A 24,981-nucleotide genomic window follows, 5' to 3' on the forward strand; every position below is an offset into this window, starting at 1 on the left:
GTTGGTTTGGGTAAGGATGTGAGGCTGTGACTCCGAAAAACTACGGTACGATTTTAAACCAAATTTGAATAAAACAGACCCAAAATTGTATCAACTTTTGGACTGAAAGTTTTCGCAAATTTTACTTTTCGAGAAAATCATTGAAAAATACCCTTCTTAAACCTAATTTTCAAGACACCGAGGGTCAATAAAATCATGGCTAAAAATACAACAGAGTCTAAACTAAATGGCTGAAAATGCACCCCAAATCTGCCGCACATCACGACACCGTATTTCACCTTATAGATTTGAAAATTGTCGCAATAAAATAGGCCCGAACTTATCCCAAATTATCCCCGAAAAAATATTTTTTGCAGGTGAGGTTGGAGTCTTATTATTTTTATTCTCAGAGAGGATAGGGTTGATATTTTTAGCAGGGTACAGTTTGTCTTGTTTTTGTTTTTTTTTTTGACGTTGAAGTTCCAGATTCTTTTTTTCATATATTATTATTCATTTATTATTTATACCCTGTACGTGGGGAAAAAGACACACGACAGCTACAGAGAAGCCACGAAAAAACTCCTGTGAAGTGCATGAAAATGACCCGAAAATGTGCCAACCGAAACACCCGAACAGGAAGATAAAATAAAAAACAAAACCAAAAACCCAGGAAATTTCCCGAAATAAGTTTCAAATTCTTTGTCCCCACTAAAATATATTATGAACACTCCCTTATGAAGTCTGCCCTCTTCCGGCTATTCTGGTAGTAGGCGTTGACAATTACCTTACGCGATTACCATATTTTTGAAGCATGTTTGAACCCGATTTGTTCTCTATTCACATTTTTAACGTTGCAAGTAACATTTCAAGACCTCTATTTGTGACAGGTATTTAATTATCTTGCTAGAGATGTGCCTAAAGTTGAAATTCAATATTTCGGATCGCAAAGATCGAGAGATATAAAGTTGCTGAATATCAGTTTAACACCATGGATCATATGGGCGTCGTATATGAACGATTATGATAGCTAAGCAAAATGGCTGGGATACAGGTTGTATAAATACTACATGAATATTCATGAACTATACAGATTCCATTCTTCTCTAATAATAAAGATGTCAATCACTCTCCTAGACGACAGTTGCTTGGCGCTTGTAAACAAATCGAATAATAGTGCTTGACAAGAGCTAAAAAAATAGGCTAAAAACACATTTTCACACATTTTTTCCGGATTTTTTATTTCACATGATAAGTAGACATATTTTCTTACGTATAAGGTAATAATATATTTTTCTGGAGGTAAAGCCCTTCAACACTTTGTTTAACCTTAACTCATGTGGTATCTCCCAGAAGGAGGCGTATCAAAATGAAAGATAACATCATGGACCATGTACAGTGACAATGAATAATTTTACAACTGATTTTAGTCATCAAACAAGATTGGTGCTTAAAGAATTCTGTACAAATTTTCAATTAATTTCACATTAATTTGCAACCATGGCTGCTAATAAATTCTTGGGACATTACAAGATGGAATCAAGTGACAACCTGGAGGAGTTTATGAAGACATTAGGTAACGTTATTGCTGTTGTCATTTTATTTTACTGTCGCATATAGTTTACAATGCATTGGTTTCCCGAGCCCATTCGATCATTTTGTTCAAATAATTTATAAAGATTATCATAACTGGCAAATGATCTTTAAACCTTACTACGACGCCGAGCCTCGCCATGCCCCTGTGAGGAAAATGCATTGCTGTGACAGAAAGTGTATTATTATCAACACGTGTAGGCTACATATATACCGTTTATCTTTCTCTCTTTTAACAGTTCTCACCCTCTCCTTCTTAATTGCATTTGTATAATAATATTTTATACAAAAATAATTCTTTTGTTAAGTAATTGAAGACCCATGACGTCGACAGGGGGTAACGGGTACGTTACCCTCGGAGTCTCAGGGCCCGTATACTGGGGGGGCACTTCAATTTGAAATGGATAAAGGTGAGGCCCGGGAGGTGAGGGCTGGCACTTTCGCACTAAGGGGCATTCAGTGAGAGCAAAATGTAAAAAATATGGGGTCATTGGGTGAGATGAGAGCATGATTTTTGGCATTCGGTGAGAGCAAAATGTAAAAAATGTGGGGTCATTGGGTGAGAACATGACCTTTTTTTAAATGGAATTTGGGTGAGAACCTAAACAGCGCCACAGAAACCTCGAAAATCGGATTTCTAGTTCTAAATGGCTTCAAATTTCTTTTGTTTTTTCAAAATAAGTAACAAAATTAGTGATAAATGAAAGTTGCTGTTCAAATTGAACTTCAAAGGGTCTTTGGGTGACAGATCAAATTGAATAATAGGGAGTCTTCGGCTGACAAAGCATGTGTTCGTAAAAAAATTGGGTCTTTGGGTGACAGCGATGCTGAAAGGGGCACACAGGATCACTAAAAGTGGGAAATTTTAGACATTGTTTTGTATTGTATCTTTAAAAATAATGATGATAAGTACATAAAAGTATACATTTTCTGAAAGGAAATGACACAAGGAATCCAACTAGCACGGCAGACTTCAACAAAAATGAGTAGTTTTTGAGAAAAGCGCAAAAATTCCCCCATAACAACTTACTCTAAATACCAAAATTGACGAAAATTGTATATTTTTGTTCTAAAGACACAAATCTAGAAAGTGTTTCCTCAAATTTTTGAATTTTTTCTTCGTTTTGAAAATATACCTTAAAATATCCCAGATTTTGGTCAAAATTGAAAAAAAAGTCAAATTTTGATCCTTTTTGACTCATATTTTTAAAACGAAGGAAAAATTCCAAAATTTAAGAAAAAACTTTCTAGATTTGTGTCTTTAGAACACAAACATGCAATTTTCATCAATTTTGATATTTAGGGTAAGTTTTTTTGACGGACCGAAAAAAATTGGCATGGAAAATCACTTTTAACGCTTTTCTCAAAAAATGCTCATTTTTGCAGAAGTCTGCCATGCTAATTTGATTCCTTGTGTCATTTCCTTTCAGAAAATGTATACTTTTATGTACTTATCATCATTACTTTTAAAGGGGGGTAACCCTATTGGTTTTGGATATGGATTGTCTTTAAAATTACATAATAATATCAAATATCTCCCCCTTTATGCTGCTTTGTGAAAAAACGAGAGCATTTTCAGCGTAAATGTGAATAAATAGCCAAATTTGCAATCCAATACCTTGTATACGTGAATTGCATTCTGGGTAGGCATGCAACAACAACAATTCCCGTTCGTATGACGAATGCTGACATGCTGCAATGCCCGGCCCGTATTGAACGGAAAATATTTGGTTTTTTTTGGTTTTTTCGTACCGTTTCAGAAAAAAAGGAAACAAAATATATTTCCCCTTGCAATATGTACATTTCAAATGAATATAAAAAAGTTTGGGTTAAAAATGGAGAGGAAAAAACCTTCCGATACCGGGTTTTGAACCGGGTACCTCTAGGGTAAAAGAACGGCGCGCTAGCCAATTGAGCTATTTCACCAACTGAAATAATCAAGGAATTGTTTTAATTATATACGGCGGACCGTCTCCTCAGCACTTAGCGTAGTCTCGAGCCAGACTGTATGTGGCTATCGACGAGGATCGACGAGTGTCAGACCGACGCAAACTGGCTGTGTAGGAGACTACACTTAGCGTAGTTCGCTTTTTCTCTTCCCATGATCCGAAGTAATTTTATTGTTTACAAACTGGTATACCTGTAAAAACCGCTGTGATTCATGATTTCTCCGGAAATACATCGACTTGGAGCGTCAAATTTCAGGATAGTAATGAGAAAAATAGTATCTATTATGTGATACCAAAACCTCATCAACAATGAAAACAAGAAATGTCTTTAAAAAAGACGGCGCAGTGAATGAAGAAAAAATGTTGGATTTCACATTCACTGAGAGGACCCAGAGGATGATTTAAGGAAGCCCCATCATGCACTGTAAAAGTGTTATCACTAGAGTTTCAACTGCCACTTTACTTTTCAAATCCCATTGAACTCTGTGCAAAAGATGTTGTTTTAGAATTGCCCGTGTGTCATTATTACTTGGTCGATTTCAGATTTAAAGTGATGTATGCATGAAGGATAATTCACACCTTCTGTAGATAACATAAAATGTGAAATCGACCAACTTTTTGAAGGGGTTTTTATTGTAAATATATCTGTCCAAATTCAAATTTAACCATGCACGTGTGTATGCAGTGGGCGGGCAGTGGTGTCATGTTCACTCACACAGCTGTGCTAACCGCAAGACTTGCTGGGAAGTGCTAAAATCATCCTCTGGAGAGGACCTTTGGCTTAAAAATGAGCTTTTAGAAACGACACTGTAAAAAGGAGAATGATGTTTGTTTCCTTTATTTTATTTTGTCTTAAAAACCCACAATGAGGGCACAAATTAATTTATATGCTGAGTACTTAATTCATTTCTTGGTATACTTAATAACATATGATGACATTTACTTAAAATGAAGAACATAATTATTCTCAAGTTTGTACTTAACATAAATGAGTTAAAAAGTTGTATGCATTTGAGCCTTTAATAAGGCCTAGGAATGATTATTAACATAATACTGTGGTATGGGGTAATAGCAATTCCTCATTGATAGCATGGATAGTGTCTAAGTCTGATGACGAGTCTTCAGGTTCATATTGTGGTTTGGATATACCATTGACTGACATCGGGTATGGCCATTGTTTTCAATTTTGCGATGAATAGTTATATCATTTTATGAACCAATTACAGGTAGGCCTATTTCTGGAAAGCATTAAGAACAGAGATTAAACTGACCAAAATTCGAAATCAATATTCAGGGTGTACTAGACGATATACAGTGTGTAAAAATGAACTTTTTAAGGAACATGTGGTATATTTTTCTTATCAGGAATATTTTCTCAATCTGAGGACCACAAAATCAAACAGAGCTTGAATTGAAAAAGCCAACCAGAAATATACTTTATTTTGGGTGCGATGTTTGCTTCTATGTATACAGGGTGATCAAAATTTACTTCATTAACAGACCTAATTATTTATTCAAAAGGTTTAATTAGTGCTAATTAGCTGCTTAAACTGCTTTCAGTCATAAATACTCATTCCAAACCAGAGAATACAATATCTCTTTGTCAGTTTTAGACTACACTTGCAATTCTGATAATTGACTGTTTTACATAGACCCCTATGAGGGGTGTAAGTATTCATTTTGAAAATATCATTATCATTTCATTTGTTCAAGAAAAATGTCACGCCGTCAGTCTTTTGGGAGTCTCAACTTATAACCGCATGGTCCTTTACACTGCGCCATTAGGCCTATCAATTTAATACCCAGACCGAATAGGCTATTTAGTAATAAATAAAGCAACTTGAAACAAAATGATGGAGAAATTATCACTTTCGTAAAAACAAAATAGTATGGTCCACAACAAAGAAGTCCTAAACAAACTGTAGGCCGAAACAACGGCCGAAAATTGCATAAAAATAGCTGACATGTACCGAAATATAAAAAACTGCATTTGGTACATTTTACAGGTTCACTTTACCATGCTTACAGCACGGTGTGTCAATTGCGGGAAATCCGTCAAGGTGTCCCGAAGAATAATCATTTACAGTTGAGTCACGGTCACCGGCCATCTCGTTTGCATATCCATATTAAACTACAGCGCCTCTAATGACGTGCATGCACTGTTACTGTGCGACTGAACAACCTTTGTTTATTACTTTAGACAGATCAGCACGCTGTGATTGGATGTACTAGGCCTATGTAAATAAGTAAGTTGTTGTTGTAATGGTAACACACCATACTTTGGTAACACGAAACTTCACCCATCCCATCCACATGTAATGACACGTGATACAGTTTTTGAAAGCTAACTCCCCAGGCTAAATCCATATTCCTCCGCCGGCAAAAATATAGCCCATGATAAAATTAATCATAGTTATAATTATTTTCTTCAAATGTGGTTGTCGGGTTCAGTATACCACAATTAATACAACAATAAAACAATTCCCACCAGATAATTACTTGATATGTAGGCCTATACTTTCTCAATCTAAACCTGAGGTATAATATGGTTTCAGATCTAAACCAAAATCAGTACCACTGACGTCATCTCTGTCTACCAACCAAGTTATCAAAATTTGTCTATGGCATATGCAAGGTATTCTACCGGGGCAATACACTAGGATAAATTATTACTTGTGCTGTGATAGTTGCCACCTGCGACGTGATTGGAAATTATGCACATTTACAAAAACATAGGCCTACGTTTAAACTGCTAAAATACATCACGCATTTTGACTATAAACTCATCTATACCATTTTACTAGAAATGTACTATCTCCAAGGACGCTACGACCAACTCAACGAACTCATGCATATGCAAACGAGCCCAATCCCTATGCTAAATCAGGGGTGTGAGAGTAGAAATTGACAGGACGCATGCTCAGCTAATGCTTGTAGCTAATATTCCTCATGCAAGGAGCCCAGGTTGAGTGTGTTGTTGAAAATCATTGCATTAAAAAACACTTCTTTCAATGAAATCGCATATAAAATCAATGGATACACAACCAAAATTCTACAAAAGTCAATCTTTATATTAATAAAGCTATCGATGTGTACGAAAAACTTCAGTGGTACAAAATGCCTTTCACATTCGAAAATTTCAGTATAGTAACACCCAGCCAATTCAGAATTAATGCAGCACTGCTGCAAAAATCGGGGGGATGATGCTGTCGATCGGGTTACGGACCTTTAAAGATACAATACAAAACAATGTCTAAAAATTCCGACTTTGAGTGATCCTGTGTGCCCCCTTAACAGCCCTACATACGCGTTACCTCCAAAGTTTGAGTGTCCCCGGGCTCGTACATACATAATTCTATAATCATTTATCAAAAACGTATTTGTAATTTTACTATTGATAAAACACATATATTTTTAGACAAAAAATGAACAAGCTGTAGCCCAGAGACACGGATTAAAGTGCAAAAATATGTTAATAAGTTATTCGATTGAATAGTTTTTCCGACAGAAAAACCGTAATCTGGAAAACGCACATTCGGCCCATTTATCTGCAACATGCCGTATTAGTACAGTATGACGCTCATGCAGTACATGAAGACTGAAGAGTGTGTGAGTTAACTTGTTCGGTGTCGGGCGGTATGTGGGGTATGCTGGGATGGATGGGGTTTTTGCAGTGGCGTAGCGACGGTAGCGTAGGGGCACGGCCCCCAATCGATTGCAAAATTAAAAAAATCCCATAGGAAAATTGCCAAAAACCCATAATTATGATGACCCACTCTACAAAATGTACGCCACTGGGTTTTTGTTAGGTAATTCTTGCTGGGATATAAAGCAACACCATTTATTTCTTTGTCTTTCAAAAACATATGCATCATATGTCTCGATAAACATTAATATTGTAATATCTTTATGACAGAACTTTTATGTTTGTTTTTTCTTTAATAACAAACTTATTTCGGTATATGCCTCTATTATTTAATTTTCATTTGTTATTTTTCATATATTTCAGGTGTCAATATCGTGCTTCGTAAAATCGGCATGTCGAGTTATCCTGATTTGACAGTGGAGCAAATCGAAGGCGACCATTACAAAATCCACGAATGGACGATGGTTAAGTCACATATATGGGATTTCACATTGGGTCAAGAATTTAAAGACAAAACTGTAGATGGTAGGAATGTATTGGTGAGTATAATTTGTATAAAGGAAGGTTTTCCAATGTTATGATAGAAAAGAGGGGTCCAAAAAGTGGGCTCCAGCAAACGTCAAATGATGGTGGCCAAAGTTTTCTCTATTTTGTTTTTAGCTTGCGTTCATATAAAATCCACAGAACAGATCCATACAAGATGCTAGGCTGTGTTATTGACTGTTTCTTCCTTTACTTACATGTTGCTCCTGGCAAACTATAGGCCTATCATTTATTGTAATTTTCAAAAGATGCACATATCATTCAGGAATATTAAACTCTCCAAGTATATGACGGATAATTAATTCGCACACGTGCATTTGTCAAGCTTTATCAAATTTGACCGTGGAATGCATGCAATGTGTTCAGCGATTTACCCTTATCTTTAAAATGGTTACAAAAGACATACTTTTTGACAAAAACTTAATTGGCTCTATTATTGGACGTCAATTAACAATAAGGTTAGCGACGCTCATAATTTTGTAGCTGTGTGTCTGATACTTATTTGTTCGTTTAATCTTTTTTCAGACAACTATTAAAATAGAAGGAGACAAGTTAGTACAAATTGAGAAACCGGCAAGTGGGAAAGGAAAAGTTCCTTCTTATACATGGGAACTCAAAGACAATAATGATCTCCATATAGTAAGTAGGGCTATGTGAATAAATTAACCTACTAATATTATTGTTTATTCTCTCGTAACGTAATCGGGCGTCACTCATATCACTTCCTCACCCCAAGTTCATTCATTCACGAATATCTTTTATCTTTAACCCGTTTAATAATATTATATTAATTGATAAAAGAGAAAACCGTAATAATTCATTATCTCGTGAGAATAACTGCAGGTTTTACAAACAAGACCATCTATGTGCACCCAATTTGATAACATAATGGATGTATGGCAACGATACAGGGCATATTCGATTCTTACAGGGTGCATTTCAAAAAATGTTACAATTTTATTTATTTATTTATTTATTTATTTATGTAGAAGAAAATGGATATCGAACACAATTTTTTCTTGATGGTATGTAGCATGATGTCAGCAAAGTCAGGATTTCTTTTTTCTATGTGATTTCGAGCTTTTGCAAAAATTCATCAGTTCTAAGAGCAAGTTAATACTACACATGGAGCCATATAATTATAAAGGCATTTCAATTTAGAGGTTTTGAATTTTGATCACACCACATCAAATATAGAGAAAAGTGGACTAACTAGGATTTCTCTACTTTATGCAAATCGCCATGATCTTTGGATGTAGATTCTGAAATATTGTTCTTTCGATTGCAACATTTTTTGAGATACACGTCTGTATTAATGTAATTACCGTATTGTATGTAAAATTGGTTTGTGAAATGCCCGGGTGAAATGGTGATGATGCTGTTGTCGGTGTTTTTAAGGCGTAATATTTTGCCAATTTTTAATTATTTATGCCAATGTTTTTATTTTCCCAGACATATGAATTGGAAGGTGTGATATGCAACAGAGAGTACAAGCGACTGAAGTAAGCTGCACCGTGACGAAGAATCGACAAAATATCGATGGACATTCGATTGAGTATCGATGAACAATTAATAAAGTATCGACGAAACAGGCGACTGATGTTGTAATATGAATTGATGTAATTTGTTACCATGTTTTGGATTCTGAAAAGTGCAATAAAATCTCAAAAAGGAGATCATGGGGGGGGGGTACTCAGTACAAATTACCATACGGGGATGTGCCGCAAATATTTTCTGCCTTTCGGTATATCAATGACCCCTTTTCTAGACCAACTTTCGTATATAAGGATGGGTCCTTTTTATATACGGTCATTTTTTTCCTCAAAATTGTCTAATATTTTTTCTCGGAAAATAGCCCAATTTTGCCTCACTGTAGCCAATATGTTTAAAAATTGCCCCATAATTTATTTTTTTTTTTTTTTTTTGGGGAATAGTAAAACTACTGTACAACAATTTGTGTTAAATTTGGCCGAAAATCTTAGACATTTGGTATATGGGTCCGAATTTCTTGCAATATTGGTATATCGATGGGTCCACTTTCAAATTCTTAGCGGCACACCCTACCCAAACCGAACTTGAGTACCCGCCCGCCCCCGCCCCCGATATTCGGGGATTCCGGGGTTCATTTCTGCTTAAAAGATATCAAATCAACGGCTATCCGGAAAATAAATCAAATTATATAAATTCCCATGATATTTTCAAATATCTAGGCCTTCTTAATTACAATGTATTATATTTTAATACAAACAATATTGGAAACTGCAGCACCGGGCAGTAATATTGTGCAAGTAAACCAAATAAAAATTCCTTTTAAAAGGAAATAGTAGATTACCGGTACATGATTTATTCCTTTTATTCCAAAATAGTGCATCTTTTCAAACTCGCTGTATTATACTGTAGGCCTAAATGCTTAGTAGTTTCATAGTTATAGTCGTCAATGATGTTGAGGTCTCGGATTTAAGATGTATACTCTATTTTTTTTTTTGTATAAAACTCTATTCGAAAAGAAAGTTATCGGCCTCTGCGTATTGTTCCCAGCAAATACAAAAATGTTTAAAACGTTATAATAAATAAATAAATATAAATAATAAATTTCGGAATTTATATAGCGCTTTTTCCAGAGGATTCAAAGCGCTGTAATTTCGCTGCGTGGTGAATCATCACAATCAGATCGCATCAACTAGGCTAGTTGCAGCCGAACCCGGCGCAAACCTATCCGCACTTAGATTGTAACATCCACCAATTATCTGTGCAGCTCCCCAGATTCCATTGGGTGAAGGAAGTGTTTGATAACCAAACAACTAATCACCGATTTTGAAAGCAGGAGGAAACCGGAGATCCCGGAGAAAACCTGCGAGAGCGAGCATGGATCGGGATAAACCAAATGCACATGAGTCCTTGGGCCGCGCCGGGGCTTGAACCCGGGACCTCAGTGGTGCAAAGCGAGGGAATTACCGCTGCGCTAACTCACCCTCCCATAAACATTGTATAAATACGTTTTGGTTTTGGTCAAAACGTTTTATAACATTTAAATGTCAGGTTATATAGAGCCATGAAAGCATTTATAAAACGCTTTATATGAAAAAACACCACAACAACCTTGTTAAAATGTTATCAAAATGTTATTGTAAAATATCTTTGGCAAACATTGTTGCAAAAAATATTTTCCGAATGTTATTATAACCCGACATTTAAACGTTGTCTGTAAAACGTTTTGTGTTTGATGGGTTTCCACCTCATGACACATATCTTGTTTTGATCTTTCTTGACCATCGCGAAGTTGATTTTTTATTATTATTTTGTTAAATACTTTTTTTAATAAGAAAAGTACAGAATTCGTTTTATTTTAACTATTAAAATTATTGTAAACAATGCTGCAAACTTCCAACAGTGACGTTAGAATGTATAGTGTAACAACCTTTTAGTTAGTGTTATGTTTTGGCAGTCTTTTCTTTTACCCTTTTTGTTTTTGTACTACTGCATCAACGATCAGTGCTCTCACGTTTATTCTTACAAATTTGTCATTATTTCTCAAGTATCCCTCACTTGTCTCATTAAGGCAAGTCTGCAGTTTAGGGGTGGTGCAATAATTACGTGTACCCCCGGGGTGAATTATAGGGGGGGGGGCAAAGATTTTTTGGCAGGCCAGAAGGGGGGGGGCAAGCATTTTTTGGCAGGTCAAAAGGGGTCAAGCGATTTTGGCAGGTCGAAAGGGGGGGCAAGCAATTTTTGGTACAGATATTTTGGGTACCGTTTCTATATTACGCCCTAAAAAGGCGTAGGAAAACATTAGAAACACATTCAAATATGCAAAATTTCCTGCTCGCTGCGCTCGCATTATATCATGTTTTAAATTCGGGTTCCCCAAAATCTTGCATGTGTAAGGGGGCAAAGATTTTTGGCACATCAAAGGGGGGGCAAAGGTTTTTGGCACGTCGAAAGGGGGGCAAAGATTTTTGGCACGGCCAAAGGGGGGCAAGCGATTTTGGCAGACCATTTTGAAAATTCACCCCCCAGGGGTACACATAATTATTGCACAACCCCTTAGCTGCTTTAGAGGACGTGCAACTCAAGTAAGGACCCTTGTCCCCTACAGGATTGACCTAATCACCCTTCCCATCCCAATAAAAACACCAAGACGTGTAGTTTGCGAATGTGCACCTTTTAGTGGAGGGCATCTTTTTTCTAACATTCGTTGGATCCGGAGGCACCAACTGCAACGACCCTATGCTTAGTTGTAGGCCTACTATAAAACAAAAACATACCCCACAGCAATAACAACTTTATTTTAACAAAACGCCAAGAAAATAAAAAGTTTGTAACAAAAATAATAACAACTTTATTTTATTTTGGGCTTTGGTTTAGGTCAAAACGTTTTTATAATATTAAATGTCGGGTTATATAAAACGTTTTGTATGAAAACACATTACAACAATTTCACATTACAACATTTAAACGTTTTCTGCCAACCTTTTATAACCTTTCGCGAATGATGTCGAAAACGTTCTGTGTTTGCTGCGTAAAGCGCTTAGTGACATATCACTGCAGAAACAAGTGTTAATATATAAACACTTTTGAGGAAGACTTAAAATATGTAATAAACACTATAAAATGCACACCACTTGTAACAATAACGCACCAATTTGAACACTTTTCTTAACACTTACACTTGAACGTCAGTTTTAAAACGTATATAAATCTGAACATATAATGTTAAATTTGTAACATATATGTTGCCTTTATTAACACGTATGTTACATTGACCACAATAACGTGTTAGTAAGTTAACATTTCCTTTTATCAATTAATTATCTGATGCAGGGGACATTGGATCAAAGGGCATCCAGAGATCATAGGGTTAAATTACTCTCTTTGGACAGAAAAATACCTATTGCGAGAAATTAAGTGTTTGTAATGATTCAGGTAAACGTCATGCAAAGGGCATCAAAGTGAGAAGTCCTCATCCACACATCCGCTAGTGTAACATGTTCAAATTTATATTCAATTAAGCAAAGACAAATATCGTCACAACAATATAAGATTGAAATGGGCTGTGTTCAAATTTATACATCATCATGTTAAAACTGTCGTTCAAGTGTTCATGAAAGTGTTCCAAATTAGTGTTAAAATGTTTTAAAGAGGTATGGTGGACACAATAGGATGGCGTTGCACGAAATGGGTAAAGGCTTTTGAATTTGGCGGGTGTTACCCATATTGAATACTGCCCTCCTATTATGTACGCCATGTTTCCAAAAGGCCAATTAAGTCTTACTCAAAAGTGTTTATAATAACATAAAGACCTCACATGTTCTCTAATAAACTTATTTATATGTATAAGTTTTCCAAGTATTCCAAAGTCTAAAATCCCAGAAATTGAGGAGGGAGGGGGCGAGAACCAAAACATCAATTTTATACGGCCTTATTTTCGCGCTGGATTCAAATCAATACATAGCTTTTTTAAATTCGGGGTTTTTGCTTTAAAATGTGTTGTTAACATTGAACGAAATTGGGCGAATGGGGTATCGCGTGTACTCATCTGCCTTATGTTAAAATATTGTCAGTGTTTGTAATGATTCAGGTAAACGTCATGCAAAGGGCATCAAAGTGAGAAGTCCTCATCCACACATACGCTAGTGTAACATGTTCAAATTTATATTCAATTAAGGGATCTAAAATGAGCGTTTATTGGGTTTCGACAGTATTTTTTGTGGGACCTGAGAGCACCCCAGACCTATCAATTGCATTCTGAATACGAAGCATGTCTTTCTGATATCAAATAATTTTCATTTTTGAAAATCACAATATAATACAAATTTTATGACAAATTATAAAAATTTGATATTTTTCAAATTTTTGATATAATACAGTCCTCGAAGTAATTATATAAATCTAATGATATATTCTTAAAGTGTATGTAGCAGGAGGAAAAGCCGACAGTCAATTGAAAATTTTGACCTTTCATATTGAAGATATGGATTTTTTCCCAAAAGACCTAATTTTTTTGTGTTTTGGGAAAAAAAATCCATATCTTCAATACCAAAGGTCAAAATTTTCAATTGATCGTCGGCTTTTCATCGCACCTACATACACTTTAAGTATAAATCATCAGATTTATAAAGTTTACTTCAAGTACTGTTAAATATCAAAAATATCAATTTTTAATGATTTGCCATAAAATGTGTATTAAATTGCGAATTTCAAAAAATCAAAATTATTTGATATCAGAATGACATTCTTCGTATTCAGAATGCAATTCGATATGTCTGATGTGCTCTAATGTCCCAAAATAAATACTGTCCAAACGTTCATACCCCAGCCCTTAAGCAAAGACAAATTATCGTCACAACAATATAAGATTGAAATGGGCTGTGTTCAAATTTATACATCATCATGTTAAAACTGTCGTTCAAGTGTTCATGAAAGTGTTCCAAATTAGTGTTAAAATGTTTTAAAGAGGTATGGTGGACACAATAGGATGGCGTTGGACGAAATGGGTAAAGGCTTTTGAATTTGGCGGGTTTTACCCATATTGAATACTGCCCTCCTATTATGTACGCCATGTTTCCAAAAGGCCAATTCAGTCTTACTCAAAAGTGTTTATAATAACATAAAGAACTCACATGTTCTCTAATAAACTTATTTATATGTATAAGTTTTCCAAGTATTCCAAAGTCTAAATCCCAGAAATTGAGGAGGGAGGGGGCGAGAACCAAAACATCAATTTTATACGGCCTTATTTTCGCGCTGGATTCAAATCAATACATAGCTTTTTTAAATTCGGGGTTTTTGCTTTAAAATGTGTTGTTAACATTGAACGAAATTGGCGAATGGGGTATCGCGTGTACTCATCTGCCTTATGTTAAAATATTGTGACTACAGTATGATTAATAGTTCCGAATGTGGTCAATTCCAAGCAACCTCGCCCAAATTGTCAAAATTTAAAAATCAAGTCAAGTATGTGATTTTGGTCTCATATTGTAGCTAAAAAGCTATATATTCTGAAAACGTACTTTTTTAGGAGGAAATGGTGTCCATTGTTAAAAAAACATCCTAATTTGCATAAATTTGCATATTCTTGACTGGTAAAAGCAGCAAAACTAAAAACACAGCAACTGCTCTGTACTGTAAAATTTTGGAAACAAATTATGCATGTGAATATAAAGTTTATAAGTAGCTCAAAATATAAACACCAGAAATTTTCAAATTTTATAACGTGTAGCTTCGTCAGCATTGTTTGAGTACCAATTTTACGATTAAAAGCATCATTCCGCAACACAAAAGTATCATTTATTACCACTGCAATTTTAAAATAAGGTTGATTTTCATTGAAACTAGAATGCAAAGCAAATTTATTCATCCCTATCCAATGACCCAAAAATAATTTTCAAAAAGTCTAATTTGCGGCGGTAACGACCAATTAAAGTTGCATCATTCCGCAACGTTGCGGAATGATGCATAATTCATAATGTGCCCATTTGAAAAAAAATATTCACAATTTTGGGTTAGAACTTTCTGAAATGCATTGCACAGAATTATCTTTACAGTAATTGATGTTTCAGCATTGCCTGAACCATTGTAAGTGACATAACTCCACAAAACCCCTGCATCATTCCGCAACGCCATAAGGATTCATGGATTGCAAGGATTTTTTCTTTAAATTTACGATAAAATAAAAACAGTGATGATTATTTCTTGATAGATGGTGATAGTTGTTATGTTACATCCTATGGCCAACACCCAGTGCTAAATTTCACTTCCAAGAATTTTAGACTAGCAAAATGTTGACATAATTTTAGTTTCAAAATGTGACCATGCAACACAAGTTATCTGATTTAAAAAATCGGTGATAAATATTTTTGGATAAATATTGATATTTGTCAGCTAACATAAGTAGCCAAGTATATAAAACACAATTTACTCAAATTTATTGATCTATTTATTTTTATTTTCAAACATGGACTGCTTTTCATTTTCTATGGGATTTTACACACAGCATCATTCCGCAACGCTCCTTGCATCATTCCGCAACGTGACCTAGTGTCGGAAAATTTGGCATAAAGAGACGATGCCCAAATTTTTTTAAAATCGATACTGACAATTGTCAGTTTACATCCTAAGCTTTAGATTAAGTGGCAAATTTAATATCTCAGATTACTAAACTCACAGAGTTTGTCAAAAATGTTTTAGTGCAAAAATACTGGTCCCGTGCGCATCATTCCGCAACGCGAACTTTGCATATGCAAATTAGGAAATTAGGGTGGTTTGGAAAAGTTTCTCCTACCTTAATCATTCACTAACCAAAAATACTTTAACATTATGCTATTCACCTTGTGCTGTTAATACATATTTGGCTGCTGCATCAAAAAGAAATTTGTACAAAGGCAGTTTGCATCATTCCGCAACGCTTGGAATTGCCCATGTAAAGACGTATTTGTCACGGCTGCGTGACTTTTTGTGCAGTCTTTTATAGCTCAATCCACACTTTTTGTGAGCATTAAAGACACCTTATCGCGGAAGTAAGAAACATGAAGCAAAAAACTCGGATTAAATAAAGACAACACGTATTCATAAAATGAAAACATTTTGACGTTTTTATAACATTTATATACACCACTCTCAAGTTAATATACTTTTCCAATTTTGGGAAGCATGAACATGATGAAGACGGAAATAAAAATTCTTCATACACACATAATTTTATTTATATATTTGCATATGTTTCTTTGGTTAAACATCAATTAATAACGCCAAGCTGCAATGTCTCGGCATTTAGCTCCCTTTATAAGCTTTTATAGCTTTTATGTTTGCTCCCGAGCAGCTCAATAAACATGCTACCTGAACCTGAAATACATTTTGGTAAAGCACCCCTGGTTTGAAAATGGCTTTGCCTATAATAGCTGATGCACGTGATTTATCATAAGTTTATCGAACTTAGTCTCCTGGTATCAGATATCGATATAAAACCAAACTATAGTTCGCTGATCTGCCCTTTTGGCTTCTAGTGGAGGCATACACAGCACCAATCATTCAATTTCTTAGATAATTCCGGTATATTTATCAAAATGGTGGACAGATTTTGTGGAAAGTACAAGCTCGAAAAGAGCGAGAACTTCGATGAATTCATGAAAGCATTAGGTAAGTCGTTATACAGTATTCTACCGTTTCTGCATCTCCATCATTCTCCAATCTTTTATACATATATTATACTTTGGTATTCATAAATGGAATGTTATTTGTGATGTGAAATATTTTAAATGTCTCATTCTCAGTATAAAGTACAAAAGTATCATGCTTAGCCTAATTGCTGCTTTTGAAGGTTTGGAGACATATGGAATCATGTATACCACACGAACGAAGGAGCTCGAAGGATGACGATAGTCGAGTCGGTCATGATTGAATAATTTCAAGTCTTACTAAACCATGCTACCACCACGGCTACCCATGCTGTGCCCAATTTATCTGTTATGCATTTTATGAATGATCAAGTTCAACGTCATGTTCAGCATGAGCATGGTCTAGACATGCTTTAAATATTAAGGGTAGACGAGGTATTGTTGGTCGAAGCAACCAAAAAATCGATTATCATTATCTAGATCAATATATTATTGAAAAAATGACATCTTGATGTTTTGCAAAAGTTCATTCTACAAATCCTATACTTTGAAAACTTGCTTAATTTATTGTTGTTAATGAGTTATGTATGTTTTACAAAAGTGTTGTTGTTTCAGCCCACTTTACAACATAACTCAAGAACCACAGTACCTACAAAAGTATATTTGTGATATTTGAATTCTTTTACATGCTCGCTATGAAATAAGTTATGCAGTTTTTGCCAAAGCTTACTACCATTCGCAAGATGCTGTGAACTACCATATCGCAACAGTTCAAAATAGTTAATAACCTTAAAATAGCATGGTATAGCAGTATCACTGTAATATAGCATATCTGCTTATATCGTTACACCATATTCCGACATGTCCAAAGAGGACATATATTTTCACTATCAAAAACCAATGAGCACAGATCCTAGGCCTAGTCTTGACAATCATAATTTAAAAAAAATTGCAACCCGAGTTTATAAATATGCCATACCCTATACCGCTCACATATATGCATTTTTTCTTATATTTATACATCTTGAAGCTACATAAATGTAAGACGGTAATAGACATAAATACTCGGCCAAATAATTAAATTTTCCAATTGCATTGTATATTGAACTTCAAACACAAAACTCGGTCGTAATAACCTGAATAAGGAGCAACATCTTTAGGGTTTTGGAGCTTTTTGGGGTCAAAAAGAATAGTTGAACTCATGGTGACACATAGAAAGCTTTAGAAAATCTCATTTTGACCTGTGCCTCAACTTACTCCAAGTTGTTACTGCTGTGTATGCACAGCAAGGCACTTTATTGGTTTTAATAACGATGTTTTAAAATATGCCCAAAACGTCTTTGGCTGCATGGGCATATAAATATAGGCACATTTTGAAGCATGTTAAAGTTTGCTTTTGCCATCAAACATGAATTTATATGAACGATTACTTGCTTTCATTAGCATTTAATAGATATGTACAAGATATTTTATTGCTTTTCAATGTTATCAAACAACAAATAAACCCAAGTATATTCATGTTGGCATATTTACATAATACTCATGTTTTCATATCAATAATGAATTAACATTCACCCTTTATCAATAGCCTCATCATCAGGATCTACAATACATTTTCTTCAGTCATTCCTGTAATTTTTTTTCCATTTCTTCTTTTAACTTTTCACAGCTTTATTTATTTTTAATTCTTTGGGTTTAGATAAGATATTGCATCTATTGAAAACACATTTTCCCAATTATGGACTTTTTTTCCCCAAGTGTAAAAATAGTGTGTGTGTATAGTATCAAAATGTAGCCGGATGTCTAATTTAGCATTTATATGTGATATTAGTTTCCTTTCTCACATAGAAATCAATTATCTAATATGGTGTGGTATCAGATTAAACATTCTAGATCAAAAATACCCATTTTTTCTATTATTTTTACCCAACACCGCTCCATAGTCACATTCTGACGAAGTCATGCGCATATCCTGCTTACAAATTAATTTTACATATTATCATCATCTTCTCATTGCAGGTGTAAACATAGCCCTCCGTAAAATCGGGCAGGTTACCAAGCCTCAAATGACCATCTCGCAAGACGGTGATCAGGTTACCTTCTTCTCAGAGTCTTCCTTCAAGAACATCAAAGTCACATTCAAACTTGGGGAGGATTTCAATGATACTTCACCTGACGGCAGGAAAGTTATTGTAAGTATTGAACAAGGTGTAAGCATTTCAAAACAATATCAGGAAAATATGACACCAAGGAAAATAATTATGCTATTGATTGATATTATGTGTGGGTCGGGTGTGTATGTAAGAGGGATGTATAGGCCAAGGGGACTGTGTGTGCAAAAATTGGCACATTTGTTCTTGTAAATCGTTTTGAAAGGAGACACAGGATCTGGAAAAAGGACACTGTTATCAGCTTTATGAGAAGAGAAAACACGAAATAACTGCACGAAGTGGTTTTTGGATTGTGGGGTTATATAGCTAATTAATATATATTTTTTTATATTAAATCACAGAATAACATAACTTTGGACGGTAACAAATTAATCCAGATAGAGAAACCAGCAGCAGGGGAATCGGGCAAAGAGGTTACATACGTCAGGGATATCGATGCCAATGGCGACTTAGTAGTAGTAAGTAATATATTTCAAAGTTTTAGGGGCCTGAGCTTTCGATCCTAGCAGGATCTTTATCAAAGGCAGAGTGACAAGACAACACACAAACATGCATATATATAGGGACATGGACATAAAGGAAAAGGAAATTAGCAAGACAATAGAAGACATACGCAGTCTTAATATATTTTGATCCTATTTTCCCGCATATAGTTCATATTTTGTGTGTTTTGAATCGGGATGAAACGCACATAAATACTCTTGTTCCATACGACAACAGCTATCATGCCTCGGGTCATGCCTACCTGTTAAGTCTAATATAAACTTGTGTGTGCCTTAAGTTTCATAAAAAAAAAACCCGACTGTAACCTGTTACGTATAAGTAAAGATGATTATAGTTCCATTAAAAATGACTATGCAAAGCGATCCTTAAAAGGTCATGAATTTATTAATCATAGGAGACGCTAATGAGGAAAACAAGCATAATGCCAAATAAAATAAAAAACATGTTTCACATATAGGGGTCTTTTTATTTTCTATTTTTATCACAAAATCGGTGTAAATACCCATAATTAGAGCTGTTTAGCGGTATACAATTATGCCTGGAAAAAGGAGGAGGCCTCTTTTTATTTGTTGTTCTGAGAGGTAGCCCCCTCTAATTATCGCAAAACCATACAAAAGTGTTTCTTGTATATTAGCAAGGCTATAGATTAGAAAGCATCTCTACTTCCAAGACATATTTTTTTGAAAAGTTATATAACTGAATTTCAAAAAATAAAAATATAATTGATGAAACCTCAAAAAAGGTAGCGGGAGGGGACGTAGTCTTTGTCAACGACTGACTCGCGATAGTGGGGGACACGCGATCAAGGGGGGTGAGCGGCGAAGCCGCGTAGCGGCGAGAGCGAGTATTGGTTTCCGAGAGTGTGTGGTTCCCAGTAGTTTCTCTCCCTATGGATAATACAGGTATACACGGTCTGTAACACAGACTAGAGGGGACGTGAAGCATGTTTATTTTTTTTATTTGGCCGAAATTGTTGTATTTTGGCTGTTCAGACCATTACGGGATTTTTATTTTCACGTTTTAGAACAACCTCTCAACATGCTCAATAAGTTACCTAAAGTTAAAAACAAAGCTTGCTGTGATTAAAATGCAGTACGGAATAAAATACAAAAGCTTTGTATATACCATGCGCACAACATAAATTTATCCAAATAAAAACTTTTTTTTGAGGGGGTATCCTTTATTCACAGTTTGCGAATATCCGCGAATGCTCAATCATAAAAATAAAGAAAATTCTTAATTTATTAAGACATTTGATTAATATTTTGCTTTTATTTTCTCCAGGTATGTACAACTGAAGGTATCACATGCACAAGACTCTACAAGAAGGTTTAAATCTAAGTGCATTCTGCCAAAGCACAAAATATTGCCAAATGTGTAAATAAGAACATTTATGAAGTGAACGACTGAGTATTCATGAACGAGTAGTATCTGACTATCTGAGCTTGATCGACTATTTAAAGTCTAAAGATTGGTGGAAAGATAATACAATCGGTAAAATAAGGTTTCAGTTGATGACATGACTTGTTTGCAAATTGATACTATAAAGCATTATCATATATAAACATGAAGACACAATTATAACGCATCGTTATCTTATCTCTATTTGATATTGCTAACGGTCGAGTGAGGTACCGTATACTGCTATATATCTTGTGACTGAATTAGGGCCATGTATAATGCAAGTTCAAAAGAAAACGTGCCTTAAAATGCACCTAAAGAGACATGTCTTTATTACGTCATACACTGTTGAAGACATGTCTGCATTAGAGACATAAACAAGACGCTATTATATTTTTGCAGTGTACAGCGACTCAAAACACAAAACAAAGGGAATTTATGTTATTTGTCCCCTTACAGGTGGTTTGCAAACAGCAATAATTGAAACCTTATTTTTTTTGACAGTATTGCTTTATTTTTCTATCATATAACAACGTGACAATCAACATAATGCATCAAGTAAGCCTATGTAACAAAAGAAGAAACTAATTGTACAATTTGGAATTGTTGTGAAATTGTAATATACAAAATGCAGGTGACTAATTATGGTGTATAGTAATTAGGCTTAGCCTAAAGGATATATAGGGCCTATAGCTCACTGAGTATTCTGTTATTGTATGACAAAATCCACAGAATACTGTGCGAATAGCATAATCAGCCTGCAGTTCAAGGGGAGGGTGTCACACGCATTTGTGGGTCGAATATCGGCAGACTTAGGTTCTTGAGCAAGCAAGCTATTTTACTTTCAAAGTTATTTTGTATTAAGTAGACATGGTAGTTTAGTTTTAGAGTGCAATAAATATTGCAGCTGTAGCGAAAATTACAAAAAATACATCTCAATTGTGTATAATTTGTTTCTCTGGTCGGACCAAATAGAAAAAAAATCCAGTGACCGCGCCAGGGAAGGGCACGAGGTTCGTCCTACACCCCTTTAATCTTGTGCTTTGAAACAAGAAGTCGGCAAATTTTTGGATCCCCACCAAAAAAATCTTGCCCCCACAAGAAAATCCTGCCACGCCACTGGCAAATACCGTAAAACCTCGTCTACAATCATAGAGTGCTTCTGATGAAAGCTACAGTAATCCAGGCGCCATTTATGGAGTTTGAGGAAATAAATTACGGATCCAAGCATATACAAACAAATATTATTTTAAGACCAATCTATTGTATTGGCATACACTTGTTTCGAATTAATTTAGCTTTCATTAAACACTATATGCTTGTAGACTAGGTTTTACGGTACACCATGATAAGTAACGCAATGACCTCAACGATGATGATCAGGCCCGTTACGCAGGAATTGGGACTTTACAAAAATGGCCCATTTTCATCTGAAAAGTGCGCATGCGTAGATTGTGTGAAAATTAGACATGCACCCCATAAAAAGGCCCTTTTTGGACTTATCGAATGTCTATTTAAAAAAAAAAGGACATTTCGTCAACTTTTCTCCCACTTTTGGACCCTTTTAATGAAAAAAAAAAAAAAAATAGCAAGAAGTAGAACCTCCGCCGCCCTCCTCCTGCGTACGATGAAACATCAGCAGCTATTAATTTTTGGTTGTCATTTTCAGAAGATATCATTTGGATGTCCTTATAGAGACACGTGGAAGTATTTGTATTACTCCATAGTCTACAGCCCTGCAGTAGTCTAGACTCTGTGTGAACTGCGACATACGCCCCCTTTTTATCACCAATTATCGCAATCTCACCACCATTTGCGGATTTTTTTATCATTAAATTATCAGGATCTCACGACCTTTTGCGCTTTTGAATAAATAGAATTGCTGGAAAACAAACGATCGTTACAAACGAAGATTGATAAAATGTAGTACCAACAAACTATATAGGCTACAAAGACAAAAGGTTCACGATGTGTGCCATGCTCATCAAGGCCTATAAAATGTGAGCAAAGTCAGGATCGGAGAAAAGTATCAATTTGCATCAATATGTATAGGAAATAGATTTATTTACTTATGTATATTTTTTGCAAACATTTCAGTTGCTAAATGTTTTATCAACTTTTGAGGTACAAATATCATATCTGATTTCATGAAGTACAGCTCTTTCTGCATAAAAGGGTCAATACAAAGAAACACATGTCATCGGAGGTCTCGGGTTCAACCATCTCTAAATTCCACCCACTGATTGCTCTTTCAAACTCTTATACTTCCATCACGTCTTTACTTAACACATGAGACCCCCTCTCATTTTTGCTGAACCATGAAATGGTATCAGCCTATATGAGTGTATGTTACTAGCTTACTAACTGACTAACCATTTGGTCTGAAATGGACATATCTCTAAATGCCACGAAGGTATGACCCCATGAGTGGTGTCATATGAAAGAGGAAAACATAAAGAATATAATAAAAATATTTCCAAACGTCAGAGGTCATCCAGGGGTCAAAAAAGGTCATTTTAACCGAAAATGCTCCGATTGAGCTTAAATTTAAATGCAATGATCCTTATGACATTCTAAACATGTTTAAAACATTAAAAAAATTATTTAAGGTCATTAAGGGGTCATAAAGGGGTCAAATGTCAAGGTTTTCAAAATGCTCCAATTGAGCTGAAATTTATATGCAATGATCCTTATGACATTCTAAACATTTTAAAAACATTTGAAGATTCATTTAATGGCAATAAGGGGTCATAAAGGGGTCAAAGGTCAAGTTTTCCAAAATGCTCCGATTGAGCTGAAATTTAAACGCAATGATCCTTATGACATTCTAAACATGTTTAAAATATTTTAAAATTCATTTAAGGTCATTAAGGGGCAATAAAGGGGTCAAATGTCAAGTTTTCAAAATGCTTCAATTGAGCTGAAATTTAAATGCAATGATGACAGTGGTATAGGCCTACCACAATATACTGCAAAGCCACATGGTTCAGCTATGGTGCGGTTATCGCTCTAGTCTCTTGTATGGAAGGCAAATAAATAACTGATAAATAGCTGAATCAAAATATATGCTAAATAAAATAAGATAATAAATAAATAATTATATTTATACAAGTGAATTTTTTATTTAAAAAAAAATATTTATGTTTATAATTTTTATTCATTTCAGCAAACAAAATTATACTAGTGAATTTTAATACATAGCAATATTTTGCTCCTATATTTTATAGGCCTAGTTGAGCACTATATCTAGCGATGGTTTCACTATTATTTCTTACTATAAATAAACAAATAAATTTAAATAAATAAATATTGATATGTTGTCATTTTGGCAGAAGTATTCGTATGGACATGCTGATGAAGAAAATAACCGTGCGCCAAGCAGGTACTGACATGAATTAGAATGCAACATCAAATTCATCGTCAAAATCTAACTATATACAATTTTACACAATAATAGTGTCAAAATCATCCATCAAATGACTTCGATTGGGGCTTTATTTTGCAAAATGGTCCAACTTTTGAGAGAGGACATGCCCCCCAGACACCCCCAGCGTATGGATAAACAAGTGACCTTTTTTGCCAACCATACACTTCATGTTTTAAGCAATAACTAAAATAATTAGGCACAAATGGCTTCAATTGGGCATTAATTTTCACACAATTTCTAATTTTTTATACTAAAATTTTACACAATAATAGTTTCAAACTCGTCCATCAAATGGCTTCAATTGGGCCTTCATTTTGCAAAATTTTCACCCCCCTTGCGTATGCATAAAGAAGTTCCCCTTTTCGCTTCTGCTTTGGACACCATACTACCCGGCCATACACTTTATGTTTAAAGCAATAATAGAGAAAACTTGTCCACGAATGGCTTCAATTGGGCCGTCATTTTCGGCTTGTTCAAACTACAATAATAATGCCAAAATGGTCACCAAGTTGTCCACTTCTCAGGGGAACATCATCCCTTTGACAGCCGCCTGCTTCTCGGCCAATTTTTACATTTTCTACATCGTTTTTTTCAAATTGCCCCCCCCCCACTGCTCTAGATTCGTCACTGGGCTGCATAGTCTCTTTCTGAATTTCGG

The 24,981-nt window shown here is 35.1% G+C and overlaps 2 protein-coding genes across 2 annotated transcripts; both read left to right on the forward strand.

Annotated features, from left to right (window-relative positions):
* Window positions 1-1,446: 1,446 nt before the first annotated feature.
* Window positions 1,447-9,356, forward strand: LOC140167676 (cellular retinoic acid-binding protein 2-like). Its single transcript, XM_072190979.1, has 4 exons — window positions 1,447-1,552; window positions 7,528-7,703; window positions 8,233-8,346; window positions 9,160-9,356. Exons 1-4 carry the CDS (start codon window positions 1,477-1,479, stop codon window positions 9,211-9,213), a joined length of 420 nt encoding a protein of 139 aa, XP_072047080.1. The 5' UTR covers window positions 1,447-1,476; the 3' UTR covers window positions 9,214-9,356.
* A 7,309-nt stretch (window positions 9,357-16,665) lies between these two features.
* LOC140158799 (myelin P2 protein-like) lies at window positions 16,666-21,826 on the forward strand. The gene is made up of 4 exons (XM_072182020.1): window positions 16,666-16,842; window positions 18,840-19,012; window positions 19,333-19,449; window positions 20,780-21,826. The coding sequence occupies exons 1-4, from the start codon at window positions 16,770-16,772 to the stop codon at window positions 20,828-20,830; spliced, it is 414 nt and encodes a 137-aa protein (XP_072038121.1). The 5' UTR covers window positions 16,666-16,769; the 3' UTR covers window positions 20,831-21,826.
* Window positions 21,827-24,981: the final 3,155 nt, after the last annotated feature.

Source organism: Amphiura filiformis, chromosome 1 (assembly GCF_039555335.1).
Source record: "Amphiura filiformis chromosome 1, Afil_fr2py, whole genome shotgun sequence".
Classification (NCBI taxonomy): domain Eukaryota; kingdom Metazoa; phylum Echinodermata; class Ophiuroidea; order Amphilepidida; family Amphiuridae; genus Amphiura; species Amphiura filiformis.

What these genes read in the sequence shown, in the direction of transcription:
- LOC140158799 (XM_072182020.1), top strand. Translation starts at nt 16,770, where the DNA reads ATGGTGGACAGATTTTGTGGAAAGTACAAGCTCGAAAAGAGCGAGAAC. An exon ending in TGAATTCATGAAAGCATTAG is followed by an intron (nt 16,843 to 18,839) that starts GTAAGTCGTTAT and finishes TTCTCATTGCAG; the next exon opens with GTGTAAACATAGCCCTCCGT. An exon ending in CCAATGGCGACTTAGTAGTA is followed by an intron (nt 19,450 to 20,779) that starts GTAAGTAATATA and finishes TATTTTCTCCAG; the next exon opens with GTATGTACAACTGAAGGTAT.
- LOC140167676 (XM_072190979.1), top strand. Translation starts at nt 1,477, where the DNA reads ATGGCTGCTAATAAATTCTTGGGACATTACAAGATGGAATCAAGTGAC. An exon ending in TAGATGGTAGGAATGTATTG is followed by an intron (nt 7,704 to 8,232) that starts GTGAGTATAATT and finishes ATCTTTTTTCAG; the next exon opens with ACAACTATTAAAATAGAAGG. An exon ending in ACAATAATGATCTCCATATA is followed by an intron (nt 8,347 to 9,159) that starts GTAAGTAGGGCT and finishes TTATTTTCCCAG; the next exon opens with ACATATGAATTGGAAGGTGT.